Source organism: Elephas maximus, chromosome 26 (assembly GCF_024166365.1).
Source record: "Elephas maximus indicus isolate mEleMax1 chromosome 26, mEleMax1 primary haplotype, whole genome shotgun sequence".
NCBI classification, from domain to species: domain Eukaryota; kingdom Metazoa; phylum Chordata; class Mammalia; order Proboscidea; family Elephantidae; genus Elephas; species Elephas maximus.
In genome coordinates, this window is record NC_064844.1 from 46159198 (window position 1) to 46184552 (window position 25355).

The 25355-nt window shown below is 37.0% G+C and overlaps 1 protein-coding gene across 5 annotated transcripts in view; it reads left to right on the plus strand.

Annotated features, from left to right (window-relative positions):
• The window catches only part of TOPBP1 (DNA topoisomerase II binding protein 1), an 82575-nt gene that overhangs the window by 21297 nt on the left and 35923 nt on the right, over positions 1-25355 (plus strand). For all 5 annotated transcript variants that reach the window (XM_049870579.1, XM_049870582.1, XM_049870580.1 and 2 more), the window contains 4 exons: positions 11341-11672; positions 12333-12505; positions 14399-14610; positions 15945-16231. In XM_049870579.1, the coding sequence (XP_049726536.1) occupies positions 11341-11672; positions 12333-12505; positions 14399-14610; positions 15945-16231 (1004 nt within the window). The remainder of the gene's footprint in view (positions 1-11340; positions 11673-12332; positions 12506-14398; positions 14611-15944; positions 16232-25355) is intronic.

Here is a 25355-nt window from a genome sequence, read left to right on the forward strand (position 1 = left end):
AGTGCTGTGGAAGAAAGCCCTGGAGATCTGAGTCCATGAAGATTGTTGTCGTTGTGTGCCATTGAGTTGATTCTGACTCCTAGTGAACCCATGTGGCAGAGTAGAACTGCCCCATAGGGTTTCCTAGGCTCTAATCTTTACAAGAGCAGATTGCCAGGTCTTTTCTCCCATAGAGCTACTGGCTGGGCTTCAATCACCAGCCTTTCAGGTAGCAGCCAAGCACATAGTCATTCTACCAACAGGGCTTTTTCCCATAAAAATGACACCTCAGAAGACCCTGCGGAACAGTTCTACTCTGTAACACTTGGGGCCACTATGAGTCGGGATCAACTCGACAGTAACGGGTTTGGTTTTTTTAGCTTATTCCTGTTTTATATGATCAATATAAACCATCAAAGCATTTTTTCTTCTGTGTTTAAACTTTATTTCTAGAGTTCTTATAATAGCAGTCTCATATAGTATTTGTCCTTTTGCAACTAATTTCATTCAGCATAATGCCTTCCAGATTCCTCCATGTTATGAGATGTTTCACAGATTCATCATTGTTCTTAATTGTTGCGTGGTATTTCATTGTGTGAATCATGTTGGTTGCTTCCATCTTTTTACTATTGTAAACAGTGCTGCAGTGAACATGGGTGTGCATATATCTGTTTGTGTGACATCTTCTTATTTCTCTAGGATATATTCCAAGGAGTAGAATTGCTGGATTGTATGATATAGTTCTATTTCTAGCTTTTTAAGGAAGTGCCAAATCGATTTCCGAAGTGGTTGTACCATTTTATATTTCCACCAGCAGTGTATAAGTGTTTCAGTCTCTCCACAACTTCTCCTACATTTATTATTTTGTGTTTTTTAAATTAATGCCAGCCTTGTTGGAGTGAGATAGTATCTCATTGTAGTTTTAATTTGCATTTCTCTAATGGCTAATGATTGTGAGCATTTCCTTATGTATTTGTTACCTGCCTGAATGTCTTCTTTAGTGAAATGCCTGTTCATATCCTTTGCCCATTTTTTAATTGGGTTATTTGTCTTTTTGGTGTTGAGTTTTTGCAGTATCATGTAGATTTTAGTGATCAGATGCTGATTGGAATTGTCATAGCTAAAAGCATTTTTCCAGTCTATAGGTAATCTTTTTACTCTTTTGGTGAAGTCTTTGGATGAGCGTTGGTATTTGAATTTTAGGAGCTCCCAGTTATCTAGTTTCTCTTCTGGTGTTTGTGCATTGTTAGTATTGTTTGCACACTGCTTATACCGTGTATTAGGGGTCCTAGCATTGTCCCTATTTTTTCTTCCATGATCTTGATCATTTTAGATTTTATGTTGAGGTCTTTGATCCATTTTGAGTTAGTTTTTGTTCATGGTGTGAGGTATGGGTCTTGTTTCATTTTTTTGCAGATGGATATTCAGTTATGCCAGCACCTTTTGTTAAAGAGACTGTCTTTTCTCCATTTAACTGACTTTGGGCCTTTGTCAAATATCCACTTCTCGTATGTGGGTGGATTTATGTCTGGATTCTCAATTCTGTCCCCTTGGTCTGTGTGTCTGTTGTACCAGTACCAGGCTGTTTGACTACTGTGGTGGTGTAATATGTTCTAAAATCAGGTATTATGAGGCCTCCCACTTTATTCTTCTTTTTCAGTCATGCTTTGCTTATCTGGGGCCTCCTTCCCTTCCCATATGAAGTTGGTGATTTGTTTCTCCATCTCTTTCAAAAATGTCATTGGTATTTGGATTGGGATGCCATTATATCTGTAGATCGCTTTGGGTAGAATAGACATTTTTACAGAGTTGAGTCTTTTATCCACAAGCAGAGTATGTTTTTCTACTTACGTAGGTGTCTTTTGGTTTCTTGCAGTAGTGTCTTGCATTTTTCCTTGTATAGGTCTTTTATGTCTCTGGTTATATTTATTCGTAAGTATTTTATCTTCTTGGTGGCTGTTGTAAATGATATTGATTTGGTGATTTCCTCTTTGTTGGCGTAGAGGAATCCAACTGATTTATATATGCTCATCTTGTATCCTGATACCCTGCTAAACTCCTCTATTAGTTTTAGTAGTTTTCTTGAGGATTCGTTAGGGTTTTCTGTGTAGAAGATCATGTCATCTGCAAATAGAAATACTTTTATTTCTTCTTTGCCACTTTGGTTGCCCTTTATTTCTTTATCTAGCCTAATTGCCCTGGCTGGGACCTCCACCACAATGTTGAATAAGAGTGGTGATAAAGGGCATCTTTGTCTGGTTCCCGTTGTCAAGGGGAATGCTTTCAGGCTCTCTCCATTTAGGATGATGTTGGCTGTTGGCTTTGCATAAATGCCCTTTATTAGGTTGAGGAATTTTCCTTCTATTCCTATTTTGCTGAGAGTTTTTATCATGACTGGGTGTTGGACTTTGTCAAATGACTTTTCTTCCTCCATTGATAAAGATATGTGGTTCTTGTCTTTTATTTATGTGATGCATTGCATTAATTGTTTTTCTAATGTTGAACCATTCTTGCATACCTGGTATGAATCCCTCTTGGTCCTGGTGAATTATTTTTTTAATATGTTGTTGAATTCTGTTGGCTAGAATTTTGTTGAGGATTTTTGCATCTAAGTTTATGAGGGATATTGGTCTGTAGTTTTTTTGTGGTGTTTTTACCTGGTTTTGGTATGGGGTATATGCTGGCTTTATAGAATGAGTTTGGGAGTATTCCATCCTTTTCTATGTTCTGAAATACCTTTAGTAGTAGTGGTGTTAACTGTTCTCCGAAACTTTGGTAGAATTCTCCACTGAAGCCATTAGGGCCAGGGCTTTTTTTTTTGTTGGGGTTTTTTTAAATTACCTTTTCAATCTCTTCTTTTGTTATGGGTTTATTGATTTGTTTTACCTCTGTTTGTGTTAGTTCAGGTGGGTAGTGTGTTTCTAGAAATTTGTCCATTTCCTTTAGGTTTTCAAATTTGTTAGAGTACAGTTTTTCATAGTATTCTGTTACGATTCTTTTAATTTCAGTTGGGTCTGTTGTGATACCACCCAACTCATTTCTTATTCGGGTTCTTTACTTCGTCTCCTGTTTTTCTTTTGTCAGTCTTGCCAGTGGTTTATTGATTTTGTTAATCTTTTCAAAGAATCAGATTTTGATCTTGTTAACTCCTGCAATCATTTTTCTGTTCTCTATTTCATTTAATTCTGCTCTAATTTTTATTATTTGCTTTCTTCTGGTCCCTGAGGGTTTCTTTTGTTGCTCTCTTTCTCTTTGTTCAAGTTGTAGGATAATTCTTTGATTTTGGCCCTTTCTTCTTTTTGTATGTGTGCATTTATTGCTATAAATTGACCTCTGAGCACTTCTTCAGCTGTGTCCAAAAGGTTCCGATAGGAAGTGTTTTCACTGTCATTGGATTCTATGAATTTCTTTATTCCATCCTTAATGTTTTCTATAACCCAGTCTTTTTTGAGCAGGGTATTGTTCAGTTTCCATGTGTTTGATTTCTTTTCCCTGTTTTTTCTGTTATTGATTTCTAGTTTTATGGCTTTATAATCAGAGAAGATACTTTGTAATATTTCGATGTTTTGGATTTTGTTGAGGCTTGCCTTATGACCTAATATGTGGTCTATTTTAGAGAATGTTCCATGTGGGTTGGAAAAGAAAGTATGCTTGCCTGCTTTTGGGTGGAGTGTTCTGTATATGTCCATGATGTCAGGTTGGTTGATTGTGGCATTTAGATCTTCTGTGTCTTTATTGACCTTCTTTCTGATGTCCTGTCCTTCACCAAAAGTGGTGTTGAAGTCTCCTATTATTGTGCAGCTGTCTGTCTTACTTTTTAGTGCAGTTCAGTTCAGTTTGTTTTATGTATCCTGAAGCCCTGTCATTGGGTGCATAAATATTTAATATGGTAATATCTTCCTGGTGTATTGTCCCTTTAATCATTATATAGTGCCCTTCCTTAGCTTTTGTGGTGGGTTTAACTTTAAAGTCTGTTTTTTCAGAAATTAGTATTGCCCCTCCTGCTCTTTTTTGATTGTTGTTTGCTTGATATACTTTTTTCCATCCTTTGAGTTTTAGTTTGTTTGTGTCTTTAAGTCTAAGGTGTCTCTCTTGTAGGCAGCATATAGACAGATTGTGTTTTTTTGTCCATTCTGCCACTCTCTGTCTATTGGTGCATTTAGTCTATTTACACTCAGCGTGATTACGGATAGGTATGAATTTGGTGCTGTCATTTTGATGTCTTTTTTTGTGTGTTGTCAACAGTTTCTTTTTTTCACTAATTTTTGTGCTGAGTAGTTTTTCTTTATAAATTGTGTTTTCCTCTTTTTTATTTTTGTTGATTTGGTTTTTGCTGAGTCTCTATTGTATTTTATTTTGATGTGTTGGACTGTTAGTCTCGTTTGTGGTTTCCTTATTATTTATACCTGTTTTCTACATTTAAACCAAACTTTTATCTCCCTATATCTCCTTGTCTTCCTTTACACATGAAAGATCTATGACTACATTATTAAAAAAAATTATTTATTATTTAGTCCCTCTTTATTGATTTATTGTTGTCATCTTTTACATAATGACATCACTGTTTCCCTGTTTTGAGGGTTTTTTTTTTAATATTGATTTATTTTTGTGATTTCCCTATCAGCGCTGATAGCTGGTTTCTCTGTCATGTATTCTAGTTTTAGGTTGTTATCTGATATTATTGATTTTCTAACCAGAGAACTCCCTTTAGTATTTCTTGTAGTTCTGGTTTGGTTTTTGCAAATTCTCTAAAATTCTGTTTATCTGGAAATGTCCTAATTTCACCTTCTTATTTGAGAGACAGTTTTTCTGTATATATGATTCTTGGCTGGCAATTTTTTTCCTTCAAGGTTTTATGTGTGTGTGTGTGTGTATATATATGTGTGTGTATATATATATGTATATATGTGTGTGTGTGTGTGTGTATATATATATATGTAATCCCATTGCCTTCTTGCCTGCATGGTTTCAGCTGAGTAGTCTGAGCTTATTCTTATTGATTCTCCTTTTGTAGGTGACTTTTCTTTTATCCCTAGTCGCTCTTAAAATCTTCTCTTTATCTTTCTTTTAGGCAAATTTGCTTATAATATGTCTTGGTGACTTTCTTTTGGGATCTACCTTGTGTGAGGTTCGATGAGCATCTTGCATAGATATCTTCTCATCTTTCACAATATCAGGGAAGTTTTCTGCCAACAAGTATTCAGCAATTCTCTCTGTATTTTCTGTTTTCCCTCCCTGTTCTTTTACTCCAATCACTCGTAAGTTTTTTCTCTTGGTAGAGTCCCACATGATTCTTAAGATTTCTTCATTTTTTAAAATTCTTTTATCTGATTTTCTTCAGATGTATTGTTGCCAAGTGTTTTATCTTCAGTCTCACTAATTCTGTCTTCCATTTCCTCAGTTCTCTTCTTCTGACTTTTTATTGAGTTGTCTAATTCTGAAATTTTATTGTTAATCTTCTGAATTTCTGATTGCTGTCTCTCAGGATTCTTGCAGCCTATTAAATTTTTCATTATGCTCCTGAATAACCCTCTTAATTTTCTCAGCTGCTTTATCTGTATGTTTCTTGGCTTGTTCTGCATTTTGCCTGATCTCTTGAAGAGTTCTGTATATTAATCTTTTGTATTCTACATCTGGTAATTCTAGGAATACCTCTTCATCTGGAAGATTCCTTGAATCTTTGTTTTGGGAGTTTGTTGAAGCGATCTTGATCTGCTTCTTTATATGATTTGATATTGACTGTTGTCTCCAAGCCATCTATAAGTTATTGTATTAATTTATTTTATGTTTACTTACTGTGTCCTAGCTTCTTGCTCTGTTTTGTTTTGATATACCCAAATAGGCTACTCGAGTGAGCTAACTTGATTATTGGAGCCTTTGAAGCACTAATGTTCTGTCACCAGATGGCTAGAGCTGTTACCAGGCATATGAGCTTAGGAGTTCATTCACTATTCTTGTGCAGATTCAGCTCAGGTGTCCAGGTAGTCTGTCACCAAGTGTGTGGTGCAGGCTCTCACCTACAGTCTTGGAGGAGCAGTGGTGATGAGTGTATGCACAGGTTTCTGGTTGCAGCAGGGAGTCACAGTCTGAGCAAGGCAGGGGACTGACAACTTTCCACTGAGTGTATGTGAGGAAGGCATGTCACTGTTCTCTAGAGCTCACAGGTGGGTGGGATCTGTAGCCGTACCGTATGCACCTGGTGCCTTTAACTGTAATGACTGGGAGGCACCACTTAACTTTGGTCCCCTGTCACAGGTGGCTAGGAGGCGTGGGTGGAGTCAGCAGTCCTCAGGCCCTTAATGTGGGTAGGTGAGGACCCTGTTTAATAGAGTGGTATCAAACATCCAAAACTCACCTCTCCACTGCACAGCTGATTCAGCTAACGTCAGACCTCAGGCACATATACCCTTGCAAGGTAACAGCAAGACCCTAGCTGCTGAAATGGATCCACATGGGTCCATGCAGGGGTGAAAGGCATTCAAAGTCTGTGGACCGCTTGTGCCTGAACAGGAGCTGCTTCTGCCCTAAGTTCACAGTTTAGGGGAGCTGGCAGATTATTTTTCTCCCATTTGTTAATTTGTTCCCTTCTCCAAGGCCAGGAGAATGGCTTAGGGAATACAGCAGGACCTATCTCAGGCCCTGGGAAATGAACTGTCACTGAAGCCGGCTCGAGGCAGAGGGAGGAGGGATCAGATACATGGGAGAGAATTTTTTCAAAAGGGGAGCTATTAGATCCACATTGTAAATTAGACAAAATCATTTACATTGTGCCAAGAGAGCTGTTTTTCCCTGATTCCGGAGGCGTGCATAGATCCTATGCCGCTGGCTCGGGCCCACTGCAGTCACACCTGGGGATCGGGGCTGCGCCACTTGGCTCACCTTCTTTCGCTGAAATAACTGCATCCTGAATGCTACTACCAGCCCTGCCACAGTCATGCCAGGGAATCAGGGCTGAGGGGCACTGGTTCCCGCCGTGTCAGGTCCAGCAATTCCTCACTGTTTCTGCACCGTTTTTCTCTCCCCCTGCCACTCAGTCCGATTTCTTAACTTTGTTTTTGATGTTCAAGGTTCTAGCTTGTCATACATACAATCGATTCACTTGTTTTCTGAGCTGTTTGTTGTACGAGGGACCACTGGAAGCGTCTGACCACTCTGCCATCGTGGGCCTGCCTCCTGCATTCTTTATATTCTCCAGCTCCCATTAATTCTGTGTCTAGGTCACTTAAGCTCTCATTATTTTTAATCTTTCTATGATTTATTCTTGTAATTTCTTTAGATTTTTCTTCAGGATTATTAATTCTTTAGCTGTTGCCTAATCTGTATAACTCATCCATTAAAAATTCCATTTTAATTATTTTTTCAGTTCTTAAAAGTTCTAGTACTTTAAATTGTGTTAGTCTGTATTTATGTTTTTTGTTCTGTATTTCTCAAAACATTAAAACCTATTGCAACATCTAGATGAGAGGCTAGTTCTGTTGATTCTTGTTCATAGTGGCTGGTTTCTTCATGTTTTTTTGTGATTTTTATTGTGAGCTTATATTTATTAGTACTCTGGGAATTCTGAGAAACTTGGGCTGAGAATTTGTTTTTCCAGAGAAGGTTCGTGTTTAGGCCTGCCAGATTCCTAGGAGTTTACCAACTTTGGATACCTATGAGTTAGTTTATTGACCAGCCTTTTTTTTGGACACTAAAGCTAGGGTAAATTTGTACCCTAACATACTTGAGGACCAGTCCTAGGGTGACAAATTCACATCACCCTTTGCAGGGTAACTTTTGTTGTTGTTGTAGGGTTGGTTTTAGTCTATCCTAAAGCTATTTCCTTTCAGGGGTCCTGGATAGGTTTACTCAGGGAGTACTCTGCTCCAGCCCTAATTTGTGTGAGGCCAGAGGCCTGACTTCTGTCTTTCCATGTGATTCCCTTAAATCATGAGGGTCTGTGTTACGACAAGTAGGCTTTAGCAACCACTTAATGCTCTGGAGTCATACATACTACTACTCCAGTTTTAGCCTTTGAGGATTTTCCTTGCTTTCTTACAAACTCAACTGTGCAGTATAAGGATACTGTTGCTGTTATTCTATATCCTCAGCTGTTTCATAGTGAGAGGGTTTCAAATGTCTAGTGTACTATATTTCTAGAAAAGGAATTGCCAGCATTCCTTCTTATTCATACTGTTTGTGTTGTACTACAGAATTGTCTTTTGTCAAACCATTTGCTTATGCTTTAGCATTGTATCCTGTCAGGAAATCATCCTAATCTTCTAAGAAGGTCTGGTGTAAGGAAACCCAAACTTTACTACTGTAAGCTGTTGTATGCAGTATTCTCAGCAGGGGTACTTGGTGGCGTTTAATTAGTTTCTCAAACCTTCTCTTCTAAGGCAGCTAGAGGTCAGTTGACTTTGTAAAGATTCCAGACCAAACCAAACCCACTGTCGTCAAGTCAGTTACATTACAGAACTGCTGCGTGGGGTTTCCAAAGCTGTAAATCCTTCCAGAAGCAGACTGCCATATCTTTCTCCTGCAGAGTGGCTGGTGGGTTCTAACTGCCGAGCTCTCAGTTAGCAGCCGAATGCTCTAACCACTGTGCAACCAGGGCCCCTCTCGTAAAGGTTACCAAAAATGAAACCAAATCTTTTGCCATAGAGTCGATTCTGACTTACAGCGACTCTATGGGACAGAATGGAACTGCCCCGTAGGGTTTCCAAGGCTGTAAATCTCTACAAAAGCAGACTACCACATCTTTCTCCTGTGGAGTGGCTGGTGGGTTTGAGCCAGTGACCTTTCAGTTAGCAGCCAAGTGCTTTAACCACTGTGCCACCTGTGCTTTCTCTCGTAAAGATTAAGTGGTAGTGAGTCTTAGTGTAACCCCAAGCACTGTAGGAAAGATAGAATAAATAGTAAGGTATTTTACAGCTGTTTCTTAAAGAAAAATTTATTTTGACTTGAGAAAGCTTTTTCCGTAATAGGTTTGTCAAGGAGTGCCTGTTACTGAGCTACTGGATGAGATGTGTTTGAAAAGGGATTCTGCTACGAAAATGGAAGAACAGCTGTGTAACATGTTAATGTATTCTGAGTTTCTTAGTAGCTTAAGGTTTTAACTTATAGATTATAAGAAGGTAGTGTTTCTAGTTGTAGTCTAAAATTCCACTGGGTTTCTTCCTCCTTCCCATCCCACCAAAAAATACGTAGACATCAAATAAAGTCGTTTTTTTCCCTTCTAGATGTGATTGTGGAGCCCTGGTGGCGCAGTTTGAATCTACCAGCCACCCCTTGGAAGCTCTATGAGGCAGTTTTACCCTGTCATGGAAACCCTGGTGGCGTAGTGGTTAAGCGCTATAGCTGCTAACCAAAGGGTCAACAGTTCAGATCCGCCAGGTGCTCCTTGGAAACTCTATGGGGCAGTTCTACTCTGTCCTATAGGGTCACTATGAGTTGGAATTGACTTGATGGCACTGGGTTTGGTTTTTTGGTTTTATAGGGTTGCTATGAGTCGGAATCGACTTGACAGTAACAGGTTTTTTTTTTGGGTGTGATGTGCAAAATAACGTGAGAGCTTTTTGTTTGTGTTTTACATTTTATATGAAGAATAAATGTTAAAAAGCAAAGTTTACAGAATGTTTTATAGTACCGTATCATCTTTATTTCCATCTAAGCTTACACATCCTTGTAGTAGTACCTCAGTCATTCGTAAATACACTGTTAGCCCTTATTCCTTATACCAAGAAATTGAGAACCAGGAGATTATACGACTAGGACCCAGCTCTCCTGACTTACTGAGCAGTCAGTGCTCTAGATAATGCTATGCTTCCTTCGTGTCACTAAGAGCAGTGGGAGTGTTTATATTACGCAGAAGCCTTCAAGTTCCTGATACATATATGGCAGTAATTGGTCTAAAAATCAAAACGGTAATGTCTGTTGGAAATGATGATAGAAGTAAGAAAATGGCACTGTAACAGTGAATGGACTTTGGAGTCAGACTTTGGTATATATCTCATTTCTGATACTTATTAACTATGTGACCTTAGGCAAGTTATATAACCTCTTTAAGCTATTCATTCCTCTTGGGAAAAGGGATATGAATAGTATCAATCTATAGTATTGTGAGCATTACATGCGTAGAAAGCTCTTATATACAGTGCCTGACACAAAGAAAGTACTCAAGAAAGCTTTTATAAATGAATGAATGAATGAAACCTTAAATAGCTTCCAGCCTTCTTGGAATCCCGTAAAGCAGGAGTTAGCAAACTATCTGTAAAGGACCACCAGATAGTAAATATTTTGCATTTTGCTGGCTATATCCTGTCTCTTCTCACATACTCTTATTTTTTGTTTAAAAAAAAAAAAAAGATTTGAAAGTATAAAAGCCATTCTTATCTTAACTCACAGACTGTACAAAAACAGACTATGAGCTAGATTTGCCCCATAGGCTGTAGTTTGCAGACCTCTGCCATAAGGCGTTACCTTCTGACTTAGGCACACAGGGTTTTACAAAACCATATTAAGTTTTTATTTCTTGTACTTTTCACCTTGATTTGACAGTGTTTATTAGGGACCATGTATTTTGATTAATGACCTTTATAGTTTATTTAGCTCTACCTTATTCTACTCTCACATGTCAGCCAAGTTTATCCTAAAATGAAATAGTTGCGACCATTTGCTTAGATCTTTGATAAGTTGTTATCTGCAGAAATTGATATAGAAGCCAAATGCTTCAGTTTCATTGTGAACATGTTAGGAATTTCAGGCTATAACATTTTTGAAATAGAAGTAACTATAATTCTCTTATTATTGAATTTATATGGTTATTTCCATGTTTAGGGCTTGACAGTTACACTACTTAGACCTGTCACTCCTGTTTTCCCTTAATGGTATTTCTCAGTTCTTTTGGTACTAAGACAGACTCGTGGTGTTATTGGTGCTTTCATTATTTTCAACCCCTTATGGTTTCTGGTGGAGCTCTGGAGGTGTAGTGATTAAGAGCTACAGCTGCTAACCAAAAGGTCAGCAGTTCAGATCTACCGGCTGTTCCTTGGAAACCCTATGGGGCAGCTCTACTCTGTCCTATAGGGTCAGTATGAGTTGGAATCAACTCAGCGGCAACAGGTTTGGTTTGGTATGGTTTCTAGAAATACTTAGAACAAAAAGATGATTGCTTTTATCCTGCCTAATGGAAGATGTTAATACTTGGTAACCCATAAGACGGGGTGGGTTCATGTTTTTTCTTCATTTTGTACATTTAAAGCCTTGGATTTTTAAATGTGCCCACAGTTTGCAGAATTCAAGGTATATATAAGTATCCTTGCTAAGAAATAAACTTTCAGTACAAGTTATCTGTTATTAGAAAACGTTTTTTTTCTCTTCTAGTTGAAGCTAAGAAGTCTGAGGCCGAGAAGCCTGAAGTTGTATCCTTAAATGATTCTACTCGTATTTCCCTACAAGAAGAAAATCCGCCTTCTGTCAGCCATTGCCTCCCTGACACTCTTATAATTACTGAGGAAGGCTTATTTAGGCAAAAGAGTTTCCTTATTTTGGGTTTTAGTAATGAAAATGAAGCTAATATTGAAAACATCATAAGAGAAAATGCTGGAAAAATCGTGTCCCTTCAGAGCAGAACTGTTGCCGATTTTGCTGTGGTTCCCCTGCTGGGATGTGAAGTAGAAGCAACAGTGGGTGAAGTTGTTACAAATACGTGGCTGGTAAGAAAACATCGTAGCAGTTGAAGTATAAAATTGAAGGGTATCTGAATGCCTAAAGGGTTGATGTTTATTTCTTAGGCATTTCAACTTAGGTAAAGTGATGTTTGGGCGCTATCTGGATTCTGCTTTTACAAGGGGAGTTCTAAAATATGAATATGTACAAGCGGCTTGATCCTAGTTCTGATAGAGTAAAGGTTACTGTTCCCCAGGGTCACAGCAGCAGCAGCATTCCTTAGAAAGTTACTCCTCGTTATCTATCATTATTTGTCTTCCCTGTTTTCGTACAATCAGAACATGATATGGTCTTTTGTATTATCTCCTAGTCATCTTATCACTGGTTATTTCACTGTTGACATTTTACTAGCTTTCCAAGGATGAAGAGGAGAAAAAAATTATAAACTAATATCTTGGCCAAAATTAAATTTAATGTAATATTCAGTGATAAGCAAATGACAAATCTAAATTATTTTATTGTCTTAATGTAATGAATTAATGTATATATATTTATTTGGATATTATAATTTGAAATGTATAGGGAATAAACATACGTAAGTTTCTATTAAAGTAAAATTGTTTTTCATCTAAATTAAAATTACTGAACCAGTATTAATTTCCGGTGGCTTATTTCAAGTGTCTTTAATGTTTCTTTTGTTTTTAAAGGTTACTTGTATCGACTACCAGACTTTATTTGACCCAAAGTCAAATCCTCTCTTCATGCCAGTCCCAGTAATGACAGGAAAAACTCCTTTAGAAGGCTGTGTCATTTCATTTAGCCAGTGTGCTGGAGCAGAAAAAGATTCTTTGACGTTCTTAGCAAATCGCCTTGGAGCAAGGTATACAGTGTTTTTAATGAACCTGCTGTTTTTGTATGCCTTTTTTTTGTTTTGACTTACTGGAAAACATTCAAACTAGAATTTGGAGGTCTTTATTCATGGATAGTGTGTGGTGTATCTGTGTAATGGTATAAGTGGCAGAAGGGAGGGTACTACTACGTAAATGCATGGTAAAATTTTAGGTCTATATACATTAATGTTTAACTGGTTTACCCATCAATAAAGGGACTATTTAATACTGATTTATGAGCCATTATGGACTGTAATTTGTCTAAGTATTATTCCCTTCCATGTGCCATATGGATAATTTATTCTTTCTCAGTATAGATTGTTTCCCTGGTTTTCAGGCAGAAATGCAAATGTTAAGCAGGAATAACAAAAAATGAATTTAAAAGTTCCAGAATCCATATTGGCTTCCAAATCCATATGTTTCCAAAATCTGTATTGGCCCACCCCCTAGGTGAACAACTGTTATAGCAATAAATGTAATTGTGCTAAACTTTTTCATATTAAAAGACTTGAATGAGATCATAGAGGAAGACCCAACTCTATGCTTCTAAACAAGAGACATACCTAGAACAAAGTGATGAAGAAAGTTTGGCAGGGAGGGGAAGGATGGGCAAAGATATGTGAAGAAAATGCAAGCAAAAAGAAAGAGGGTTGCAACTTTTAAGAGCAGACAAGTTTGAATTTAAATCAAGTATTAAGAAAAATAAGAGCAACGTAAATAAAGATCAAGAACGCTGTTCACACCAAAGATAAAATATCTGTGTATCTAATAGAGTGTTAGCATTCATAAAACAAAAAGACCTGGAGATATAAGGAGGAATCAATAGAAATATTAGACTTATAGGAGACTTTAGCTGTCATCTTGTACTTCATGACAGGTCAGATGGACAGAGAACAAGGAAGGATTTAATTAATTTGATACCTACCCTAAAGCAGTGAACATGTCTTCTCAAAAACTTATTGAACACTCATATAATGCCTATAAAAAACTTGGCCAGAAAGGAAACCTCAGTAAATTCCCAAAAATAGAGACTACAGGCTATACCATGTTCTCTGATCAGAGTGCAAAGAAAAAACTAAAAATAAGTAGTAAAAACAGAAAACAAAGAGACCCTATCAACTGGACATTTTAGAACAGTGTTTAATAACTCTTGGTTGAAAAAGGAAATTAAAACCATATGTAAGCCTAGAAATAGTTATCAACCCAATAGTACAAGCAACTCCAGTGCCCAGATTGTGATCTTAAAATAACCATTTCCCACTAAAAGAAACTGAAGTTTGAAAAAAATAGTTAATTCCAAATTTGGGACAGGAAATGTATCAGTAAGTCGTAAAAGAAAGAAAATGAGTTCTGTTTATATGTCAAGTGATAGCCTACCTTTATTCTCAGTATAATATGCTGTGAGTTTGAGCAAGTCAGTCTCTCTCTTTTTCCAAGTCTTTAAAATGCTGAAAAGATCAAATGAGATTGTATGTGAAAATGCCTGGAGAAATTACAGTGGGCTAAAAGACATAATGTGTTGTTATTTACACGCTTTCTTTGCTCCCCTGATTGATTGTTCCATGACTCTTTTGGGAGGAAAGGACAGAGTTGGTGGGTGATGACTAATTAAGGAGGTGATTTTTTTTTTTATCTGTTCCTTGAAAGCCTAGTTTAATTCACTTGATTTTTTTTTTAAAAAAAGCTTGATTGTAACGATATATTTTAATCCTAGAGTAAGCATTTATAAGGGAATTAGCTTCATTTAGGAAATAAAATAAATTGGTATATATTTTCTTATATTTACGTGAATTCTAGCCACACTGTGTGTTAGAAACTTTGTTTTTAGTTTGCTGGCTTATTGTGTATATGATCATTTGCTTTTCTTTAAATAAAAATTTCAGCGTTCAAGAATACTTTGTTCGCAAATCCAACGCAAAGAAAGGCATGCTTGCCAGTACACATCTTGTATTGAAAGAGCCAAGTGGTTCTAAATATGAAGCTGCGAAGAAGTGGAACTTACCAGCAGTCACTATAGCCTGGCTTTTGCAGACTGCTAGAACGGGAAAGAGAGCAGATGAAAGCCATTTTCTGATAGAAAATCCACCTAAAGAAGGTTAATGATTTTATTTTGTTCTTTTATGTGTACTTTTACAATTTGATGGTTTCTGAGATAGGAATGTGCTAAAGCTTGCTTTTAGGAAAGATCAGTGATCTCTGCTTTTTACTTTGGGTGCAGTACTTTTGGTTCAGTGAGCCACTTTTGGTCATTGTGTTATTGGGTGGCAAAAAGAAGATGCTGACATAGCGCACATGTTTAATTGTACCTGTGCTATCAACTGTAGATACAAAAAAAAAAATTTAGAAGCATTCTAGGGCCTTAGTGTTTGAAGTCTAAAAATGTGAACCTGGATCGCATTTACTGTTGATTCCTTCTGTGGCTTATACTTACACACCATCTAATTACTATGCTCTCTCTTTCTCTAACCTTTGGGTTTTTGCACATTTCCTCTAGCACAGCTCGCACTTGCCTGCTCTTCCTTCTTATCTTTTTGTTTTTAGCTTGAATATCACTTTCCCTGGGAAGCCTTCTTTGACTTACCAAATATAGCCTTTAATTTCGCATAATAAACATCCTTTATTATCCCTCTTGTATCTCTTATCCCAGTGTTAAAATGCTGGTTTACTTTTGTGTCTTACAGATAAAATTATAATCTCTGTAAAGGCAGGGAACATGCATGTCTTACGCATTTTATATATATATACACACACACATATATATACACACACACCCCCAGTATCTAGCATTGGGCCTGCTATGGAGTAGCCATCCAATAAATGCTTTTTGCCAAATATTGAAAAGAGGTAGAAGGCAGGAATGGGAGGAAACAGTAACCAGTTTTGTAAGATGATGCCATTTCAGGGACAAGCAGCAGCTTGGGAACAGCTCTCAGAACCATTACATATTTACCCAGACATATTGGAAGTTTCATGACTGAGGCAAAAGTGATGTTTAGGTCATATTAAAGTTTCATTAAAGGACTTTCCCGACTTGACTGACCTGTATTTTCAGATTGTGTCCGTTAAGTCTGAATACACATAATTGTGGTTTTCTTTTTACTCTACCATTGATCTGGATGACATTTATTTATATAATTTTTGGCAAATTCTGAGACTATTACAAGATACAACAAAAAGAGGTGAGATGAATCCATTTTCATTAATTACTTGTTCCAGTAATGTGATTGTCTAAATCAACATACATGTCAATACATCATCTGCTTTGCTTCTTAGAAAGAAAGTATATAACTTTGTGGTTTAAAATGTACCTGAAAATTAACTTGAAAACTAACAAGAAGATTAAAAAATACATTCATATATACGTCTTCAGAGGGGGAAAAAAAAACATTAGTGGCTCATGTATTGTTTCTTTTAATTTTAAATCTCTAGAACAAAGTTTGGAAACTAAAATAACCAATGGAGTGAATCTAAATCCAGGTAGTGCAGAGCATCCCGACCCACACCTGGACACCCACAGAAAAACAGCTGTTACACCTTTAGATATGAACCGGTTTCAGAGTAAAGCTTTCCATGCTGTGATCTCACAACACACCGGACAGGTGTCAGACTCCCTAACCACAGGACAGCCACTGCAGAAGGAGCCCTCGTTACACCTGGATACGCCATCAAAATTTCTGTCCAAAGACAAACTCTTCAAGCCATCTTTTGATGTGAAGGTAAAATTTATAGGAAGTGGGCCCTGACTTAAATTTCATAGTTTATAAAGGTAAAGCAGCAAATTCTGCATCAAAATCGTAAAATTTCAAGAGAAGTTTGTGAGTAGATTCATGTTACTGAGTCACAGTCAGGCCTTCGAACTGGTTCAGTAATTGCCATTGTAAACAAGGGCCATGCACACATTGTGTAGTGTCTTAGTCACCTAGTGCTGCTATAACAAAATACCACAAGTGGATGGCTTTAACAAAGAGAAATTTATTCTCTCACTGTCTGGTAGGCTGCAAGTCCAAATTCAGGGCGTCAGCCCCAGAGGAAGCCTTTCTCTCTCTGTTGGCTCTGGATGAAGGTTCTTGTCGTCAGTCTTCCCTTGGTCTGGGAGCATCTCAGCACAGGAACCTCAGGTCCAAAGGACACGCTCTGCTCCTGGAGCTGCTTTCTTGGTGATATGAGGTCCCCCTGTCTGTCTGCTCGCTTCTTTCTTAAGACACTAATCTTGTATATCTCATCAGTATAACGGCCACTAATCCATCTCATTTCATCATGGTGATAGGATTTACAACACACAGGGAAAACACATAAAATGATGGACAGTCACACAATACTGGGACTCATGGCCCAGCTGAGTTGACAGATATTTTGGGGAGACACAATTCAATCCATGACACATAGCAACCAAATCTTTTGTCCTTGGTAGTTTGACCCAAGTAGGAAACAAACAGCTGTGCCCCATACAGCGATGGTGCCTGGCAATACCACTTTGAATGTGTGTTGTTTTCCACACTGCTGCTGCTGTTGTTTGCTGTTGAGTCGATTCCAACTCATAGCAACCCTGTAGGACAGGGTAGAACTGTCCCATAGCGTTTCCAGGGAGCGACTGGTGGATTCAAACTGCCAACCTTTTGGTTAGCAGCCTAAGCTCTTAACCACTTACCACCAGGGCTTTCAGGAGGAAGCACTCTGGCAGGATTTCTGGGAGGTGACATTACTGGCAGGACTGTGAGGAGCAGCACACATTGAAAGTGGCACAGTCAGCCACCGTCTTGGAGTCGGGCACAGCTGTTTGTTTCCTACTCTGGTCAGAATACCATGGGCAACAGATTTGGTTGCAATGCAGTGCGTACATGGCCCTTGTTTATCATGGCAATTACTCAACTGTTTTGAACTGGTTCAAAGCCCTGGCCCCAATATATACAAGTCCAGCTCCAAGGTGACAACTATAGATATATATGGTGTTAGAAAAAACACTGGACTAGAAATCAGGACACCTGGATACAAGTCCTAGTTCTGCCATGAACTCTTTTACACTAGACAGATCATTTAACATGTCTGTGCCTCAGGTTCTTTCGTACACAAAGGATAATAACACTTGCTCTGAAAACTCACAGATTTATGGTAAGAATCCAGTGAAATAGTGGGATAAAATCATAAACTATAATATAAATACGTTGCTGTTTATGTATTGATTCTGGGAGTACATAACATGGTATCGTTTTCATGTTCCTGATCTTAAGGGAAAAGTCCTCAGTCTTTCTCCATTGAGCCTGAAATCAGTTATGGATTTTTTATAAATGCCTTTATGATGTTGAGGAAGTTTCTTTTTATTCCTAGTTTGCTGAGTATTTTTATCATGAAAGAGCGTTAGATTTTGTCAGATGCTTTTTCTGTATCAACTGAGATAATCATGAGGTTTTTTCCATTTGTTCTATTAATGTGGTATATTTCATTGATTTTTTTTTTTAAATGTTGAACTACCTTTGCATTCCTACAATAAAGCCTGATTGGTCATGGCATGTAATCCTTTTAATATGTTGTTGGATTCAGATTTTTGTTTTTAAGGATTTTTTTTTTTTTAATCTACATTCATAAGGGATGTTGGTCTATAGTTTTCTTGTAGTGTCTTTGTTGGCTTTGATATCAGGGTAATACTGGCCTCAGAATAAATTAGGAAGTGTTCCCTTTTCTAATTTTTAGAAGAATTTGGGCAGGATTGGTGTTCTTTAAATGTTTGGGAGAATTCTCTAATGTAGCCATCTGGTGCTAGGCTTTTCTTTGTTGGGAGGTTTTGATTATTGATTCAATATCTTGTTATAGGTCTGTTGAGATTTTCTATTTCTTCTTGAGTCAGTTTTGGTAACTCGTTTCTAGGAATTTGTCTGTTTCATATAGACTAACTTGTTGGCGTATAATTGTTCATGGTGTTCTCATATAATCCTTTTTATTTATATAAGGTGTAATAGTGTCTCCACTCTCTCTAATTTTAGTTATCTACACCTTCTCTTTTTTTCCTCTGTCAATGTAGGTTAAAGTTTGTCAAGTCTGTTAATCTTTTCAAAGAACCAACTTTTTGGTTCTATTTATTCTAATGTTTTTCTATTCTCTATCTTCACTCTAATCTTTTATTTTCTTCCTTCTGTTAGCTCTAAGTTTGGTTTGCTCTTCTTTTTCTAGTTCCTTAAGGTACAAAGTCAGGTTATTGATTTGATATCTTTTTTTAATATAGGCTTTTACTGCTATAAATTTTCTTCTGAGCACTGCTCTTGCTACATCTCCTAAGGTTTTGGTGTGTTGTGTTTTCATTTTCATTCATCTCTAAGTATCTTCTAATTTCCCTTTTGATTCCTTCTTTATAAGAATATGTTGTTTAATTTCCACAGGTCCGTGAATTTTCCAGTTTTCCTTGTGTTGTTGATTTCTAGTTTTACTCCATTATAGTCAGAGAAGATACTTTGTATGATTTCAGTTTTCTTAAATTTATTGAAACTTATTTTGTGGCCTGTCCTGAAGAATGATCCACGTACACTGGAGAAGAATGTTCTGCTGTTATTGAGTGAAGCGTTCTGTATGTGTCTCTTAGGTCTAGTTGGTTTATAGTGTTGTTCAGGTCCTCTGTTTCCTTGTTAATCTATTCTTTAGATGTTCTACCCATTATTGAAAGTGGGATATTGACATCTCCAACTATTATTACACAACTTTCTATTTTTTTCTTTAGTTTTTTCGGTGTTCATATTTTGGGATCTCTGATACTTTGTGTGTATGTGTTTATAATTGTTACTTCTTGAAAAATTGAACCTTTATCAATATGTAATTGTCTTGTCTGTTGTAATAGATTTTGACTTGAAGTCTGTCTTGAATGATACTAATATAATTACCCCAGCTCTCTTTTGATTACTGTTTGTGTGGAATATCTTTTTCTACCCTTTCACTTTCAGCCTATTTGTATCTTTGCATCTAAAGTTGTGTCTCTTGTAGACTGCATGTGGTTGGGTCATGTTTTTAATTTTTTATCCATCTGCGTTTTCATTGGAGAATTTGATCAGTTTAAAGTACTTACTGATAAGGAAGGACTTCTGCCATTTTGCTATTTGTTTTCTGTATATCTTGTTTCTTTGTTCATTTGATTTTTTGTAATATACCATTTTGATCCCATCTTATTTTCTTTTTTTGTATGTTTTTTAGATATTTACTTTGTGATTACTGTGGGGATTACATTTTAAACATCTTAAATTTATAACAATCTAGTTTGAATTGACACCAAGTTAGCTTCACTAACATACACAAATTCTGCTTCTATACAGCTCTGCTTCCCTTAAGTTGTTGTTGTCACAAATTGCATCTTTATGCGTTGTGTGCTCATTGACATAGATATATGATTTTTCTTATGCATTTGTCTTTAAATCATGTACGAAATAAAAAGAGTTGCAACAAAAAATATGATAATACTGGCTTTTATATTTACTTATATAGTTTCCTTCATGGATGTTCTTTATTTCTTCATATGGCTTTGAATTACTGCCTAGTGTCCTTTCATTTCAACTTAAGGGCTCCCTTTAGCATTTCTAGTAGGTTAGGTCAATTTTTCTCAGTTTTTATTTATCCGAGAATGTCTTAATCTATTTTTGAATGATAGTTTTGCCAGCTAGAATTTTTCGTTGACAGCTTTTTCTCTTTCAGCATTTTTTTTGTTTTAATTTAGGTGAAAGTTTACAGCTCAGGTTAATTTCTCATACAAAAATTTATACACACATTGTTATGTGACAGTAGTTACAATCCCTATAATGTGACAGCACACTCCCCCTTTCCACCCAGGGTTTCCCATGTCCATCCATCCAGCTGCTGTCCCTTCTTGCTTTCTCATCCTGCCTCCGGATAGGAGCTACTCATTTGGTCATGTGTATCTGCTTGAACTAAGAAGTACATGGTTCACGAGTATTACTTTATGCTTTTTTTTTTATCAACTTTTATTAAGCTTCAAGTGAACGTTTACAAATCCAATCAGTCTGTCACATATAAGTTTACATACATCTTACTCCGTACTCCCACCTGCTCTTCCCCTATTGAGTCAGCCGTTTCAGTCTCTCCTTTCGTGACAATTTTGCCAGCTTCCCTCTCTCTCTATCCTCCCATCCCCCCTCCAGACAAGAGCTGCCAACATACTCTCAAGTGTCCACCTGATATAATTAGCTCACTCTTCATCAGAATCTCTCTCCCACCCGCTGACCAGTCCCTTTCATGTCTGATGAGTTGTCTTCAGGGATGGTTCCTGTCCTGTGCCAACAGAAGGTCTGGGGAGCATGGCCGCCGGGATTCCTCTAGTCTCAGTCAGACCATTAAGTATGGTCTTTTTATGAGAATTTGGGGTCTGCATCCCACTGATCTCCTGTTTCCTCAGGAGTTCTCTGTTGTGCTCCCTGTCAGGGCAGTCATTGATTGTGGCCGGGCACAATTTATTTACCCATTCATCCGTTGATGGACACCTTGGTTGCTTCCAGCTTTTTGCTATTGTAAACAGAGCCTGCAATAAACATGGGTGTGCATATATCTGTTTGTGTGAAGGCTCTTGTATCTCTAGGGTATATTCCGAGGAGTGGGATTTCTGGGTTGTATGGTAGTTCTATTTCTAACTGTTTAAGATAACGCCAGATAGATTTCCAAAGTGGTTGTACCATTTTACATTCCCACCAGCAGTGTATAAGAGTTCCAATCTCTCCGCAGCCTCTCCAACATTTATTATTTTGTGTTTTTTGGATTAATGCCAGCCTTGTTGGTGTGAGATGGAATCTCATCGTAGTTTTAATTTGCATTTCTCTAATGGCTAATGATCAAGAGCATTTTCTCATGTATCTGTTGGCTGCCTGAATATCTTCTTTAGTGAAATGTGTGTTCATATCCTTTGCCCACTTCTTGATTGGGTTCTTTGTCTTTTTGTGGTTGAGTTTTGACAGAATCATGTAGATTTTGGAGATCAGGCGCTGGTCTGAGATGTCATAGCTGAAAATTCTTTCCCAGTCTGTAGGTGGTCTTTTTACTCTTTTGGTGAAGTCTTTAGATGAGCATAGATGTTTGATTTTTAGGAGCTCCCAGTTATCTGGTTTCTCTTCATCCTTTTTGGTAATGTTTTGTATTCTGTTTATGCCTTGTATTAGGGCTCCTAGGGTTGTCCCTATTTTTTCTTCCATGATCTTTATCGTTTTAGTCTTTATGTTTAGGTCTTTGATCCACTTGGAGTTAGTTTTTGTGCATGGTGTGAGGTATGGGTCCTGTTTCATTCTTTTGCAAATGGATATCCAGTTATGCCAGCACCATTTGTTAAAAAGACTATCTTTTCCCCAATTAACTGATACTGGGCCTTTGTCAAATATCAGCTGCTCATACGTGGATGGATTTATATCTGGGTTCTCAATTCTGTTCCATTGGTCTATGTGCCTGTTGTTGTACCAGTACCAGGCTGTTTTGACTACTGTGGCTGTATAATAGGTTCTGTAATCAGGTCGAGTGAGGCCTCCCACTTTCTTCTTCTTTTTCAGTAATGCTTTGCTTATCCGGGGCTTCTTTCCCTTCCATATGAAATTGGTGATTTGTTTCTCCCCTTAAAATATGACATTGGAATTTGGATCAGAAGTGCATTATATGTATAGATGGCTTTTGGTAGAATAGACATTTTTACTATGTTAAGTCTTCCTATCCATGAGCAAGGTAAGTTTTTCCACTTAAGTATGTCCTTTTGAATTTCTTGTAGCAGAGCTTTGTAGTTTTCTTTGTATAGGTCTTTTACATCCTTGGTAAGATTTATTCCTAAGTATTTTATCTTCTTGGGGGCTACTGTGAATGGTATTGATTTGGTTATTTCCTCTTTGGGGTTCTTTTTGTTGATGTAGAGGAATCCAAGTGATTTTTGTATGTTTATTTTATAACCTGAGACTCTTCCAAACTCTTCTATTAGTTTCAGTACTTTTCTGGAGGATTCCTTAGGGTTTTCTGTGTATAAGATCATGTCATCTGCAAATAGTGATAACTTTACTTCCTCCTTGCCAATCCGGATGCCCTTTATTTCTTTGTCTAGCCTAATTGCCCTGGCTAGGACTTCAAGTACGATGTTGAATAAGAGCGGTGATAAAGGGCATCCTTGTCTGGTTCCCGTTCTCAAGGGAAATGCTTTCAGGTTCTCTCCATTTAGAGTGATATTGGCTGTTGGCTTTGCATAGATGCCCTTTATTATGTTGAGGAATTTTCCTTCAATTCCTATTTTGGTAAGAGTTTTTATCATAAATGGGTGTTGGACTTTGTCAAATGCCTTTTCTGCATCAATTGATAAGATCATGTGGTTTTTATCTTTTGTTTTATTTATGTGATGGATTACATTAATGGTTTTTCTGATATTAAACCATCCTTGCATACCTGGTATAAATCCCACTTGATCAGGGTGAATTATTTTTTTGATGTGTTGTTGGATTCTATTGGCTAGAATTTTGTTGACGATTTTTGCGTCTATGTTCATGAGGGATATAGGTCTATAATTTTCTTTTTTTGTAATGTCTTTACCTGGTTTTGGTATCAGGGAGATGGTGGCTTCATAGAATGAGTTGGGTAGTATTCCGTCATTTTCTATGCTTTGAAATACCTTCAGTAGTAGTGGTGTTAACTCTTCTCTGAAAGTTGGTAGAACTCTGCAGTGAAGCCGTCCGGGCCCGGGCTTTTTTTTGTTGGAAGTTTTTTGATTACCGTTTCAATCTCTTTTTTTGTTATGGGTCTATTTAGTTGTTCTACTTCTGATTGTGTTAGTTTAGGTAGGTAGTGTTTTTCCAAGAATTCATCCATTTCTTCTAGGTTTTCAAATTTGTTAGAGTACAGTTTTTCGTAGTAATCTGAAATGATTCTTTTAATTTCATTTGGTTCTGTTGTGATGTGGTCCTTCTCGTTTCTTATTCTGGTTATTTGTTTCCTTTCCTGTATTTCTTTAGTCAGTCTAGCCAATGGTTTATCAATTTTGTTAATTTTTTCGAAGAACCAGCTTTTGGCTTTGTTAATTCTTTCAATTGTTTTTCTTTTCTCTAAGTTCAGCTCTAATTTTTATTATTTGTTTTCTTCTGGTGCCTGATGGATTCTTTTGTTGCTCACTTTCTATTTGTTCAAGTTGTAGGGACAGTTCTCTGCTTTTGGCTCTTTCTTCTTTTTGTATGTGTGCATTTATCGATATAAATTGGCCTCTGAGCACTGCTTTTGCTGTGTCCCAGAGGTTTTGATAGGAAGTATTTTCATTCTCGTTGCATTCTATGAATTTCCTTATTCCCTCCTTGATGTCTTCTATAACCCAGTCTTTTTTCAGGAGGGTATTGTTCATTTTCCAAGTATTTGATTTCTTTTCCCTAGTTTTTCTGTTATTGATTTCTAGTTTCATTGCCTTGTGGTCTGAGAAGATGCTTTGTAATATTTCGATGTTTTGGACTCTGCAAAGGTTTGTTTTATGACCTAATATGTGGTCTATTCTAGAGAATGTTCCACGCGCTAGAAAAAAAAGTATACTTTGCAGCAGTTGGGTGGAGAGTTCTGTATAAGTCAATGAGGTGAAGTTGGTTGATTGTTGTAATTAGGTGTTCCGTGTCTCTATTGAACTTCTTACTGGATGTCCTGTCCTTCTCCGAAAGTGGTGTGTTGAAGTCTCCTACTATAATTGTGGAGGTATCTATCTCGCTTTTCAATTCTGTTAAAATTTGATTTATGTATCTTGCAGCCCTGTCATTGGGTGCATAAATATTTAATATGGTTATGTCTTCCTGATCAATTGTCCCTTTTATCATTATATAGTGTCCTTCTTTATCCTTTGTGGTGGATTTAAGTCTAAAGTCTATTTTGTCAGAAATTAATATTGCTACTCCTCTTCTTTTTAGCTTATTGTTTGCTTGATATATTTTTTTCCATCGTTTGAGTTTTAGTTTTTTTGTGTCTCTAAGTCTAAGGTGTGTCTCTTGTAGGCAGCATATAGATGGATCGTGTTTCTTTATCCAGTCCGTGACTCTCTGTCTCTTTACTGGTGCATTTAGTCCATTTACATTCAGCGTAATTATAGATAAATAAGTTTTTAGTGCTGTCATTTTGATGCCTTTTCATGTGTGTTGTTGGCCATTTCATTTTTCCACATACTTTTTTGTCCTGAGACGTTTTTCTTAGTAAATTGTGAGATCCTCATTTTCATAGTGTTTGACTTTATGTTAGTTGAGTCGTTAACGGTTTTCTTGGCTTTTATCTTGAGTTATGGAGTTGTTATACCTTTTTGTGGTTACCTTATTATTTACCCCTATTTTTCTAAGTAAAAACCTAACTTGTATCGTTCTATATCGCCTTGTATCACTCTCCATCTGGCATTCAATGCCTCCTGTATTTAGTTCCTCTTTTTGATTATTGTGATCTTTTGCCTATTGACTTCCATGATTCCCTGTTATGTGTATTATTATTATTTTTTTTTAATTAATCTTAATTTGTTTGTTTTTGTGATTTCCCTATTTGTGTTGATATCAGGACATTCTGTTTTGTGACCTTGTATTGTGCTGGTATCTGATATTATTGGTTTTCTGACCAAACAATATCCTTTAGTATTTCTTCTAGATTTGGTTTGGTTTTTGCAAATTCTCTAAACTTGTGTTTATCTGTACATATCTTAATTTCTCCTTCATATTTCAGAGAGAGTTTTGCTGGATATATGATCCTTGGCTGGCAGTTTTTCTCCTTCAGTGTTCTGTATATGTCGTCCCATTCCCTTCTTGCCTGCATGGTTTCTGCTGAGTAGTCTGAACTTATTCTTATTGATTCTCCCTTGAAGGAAACCTTTCTTTTCTCCCTGGCTGCTTT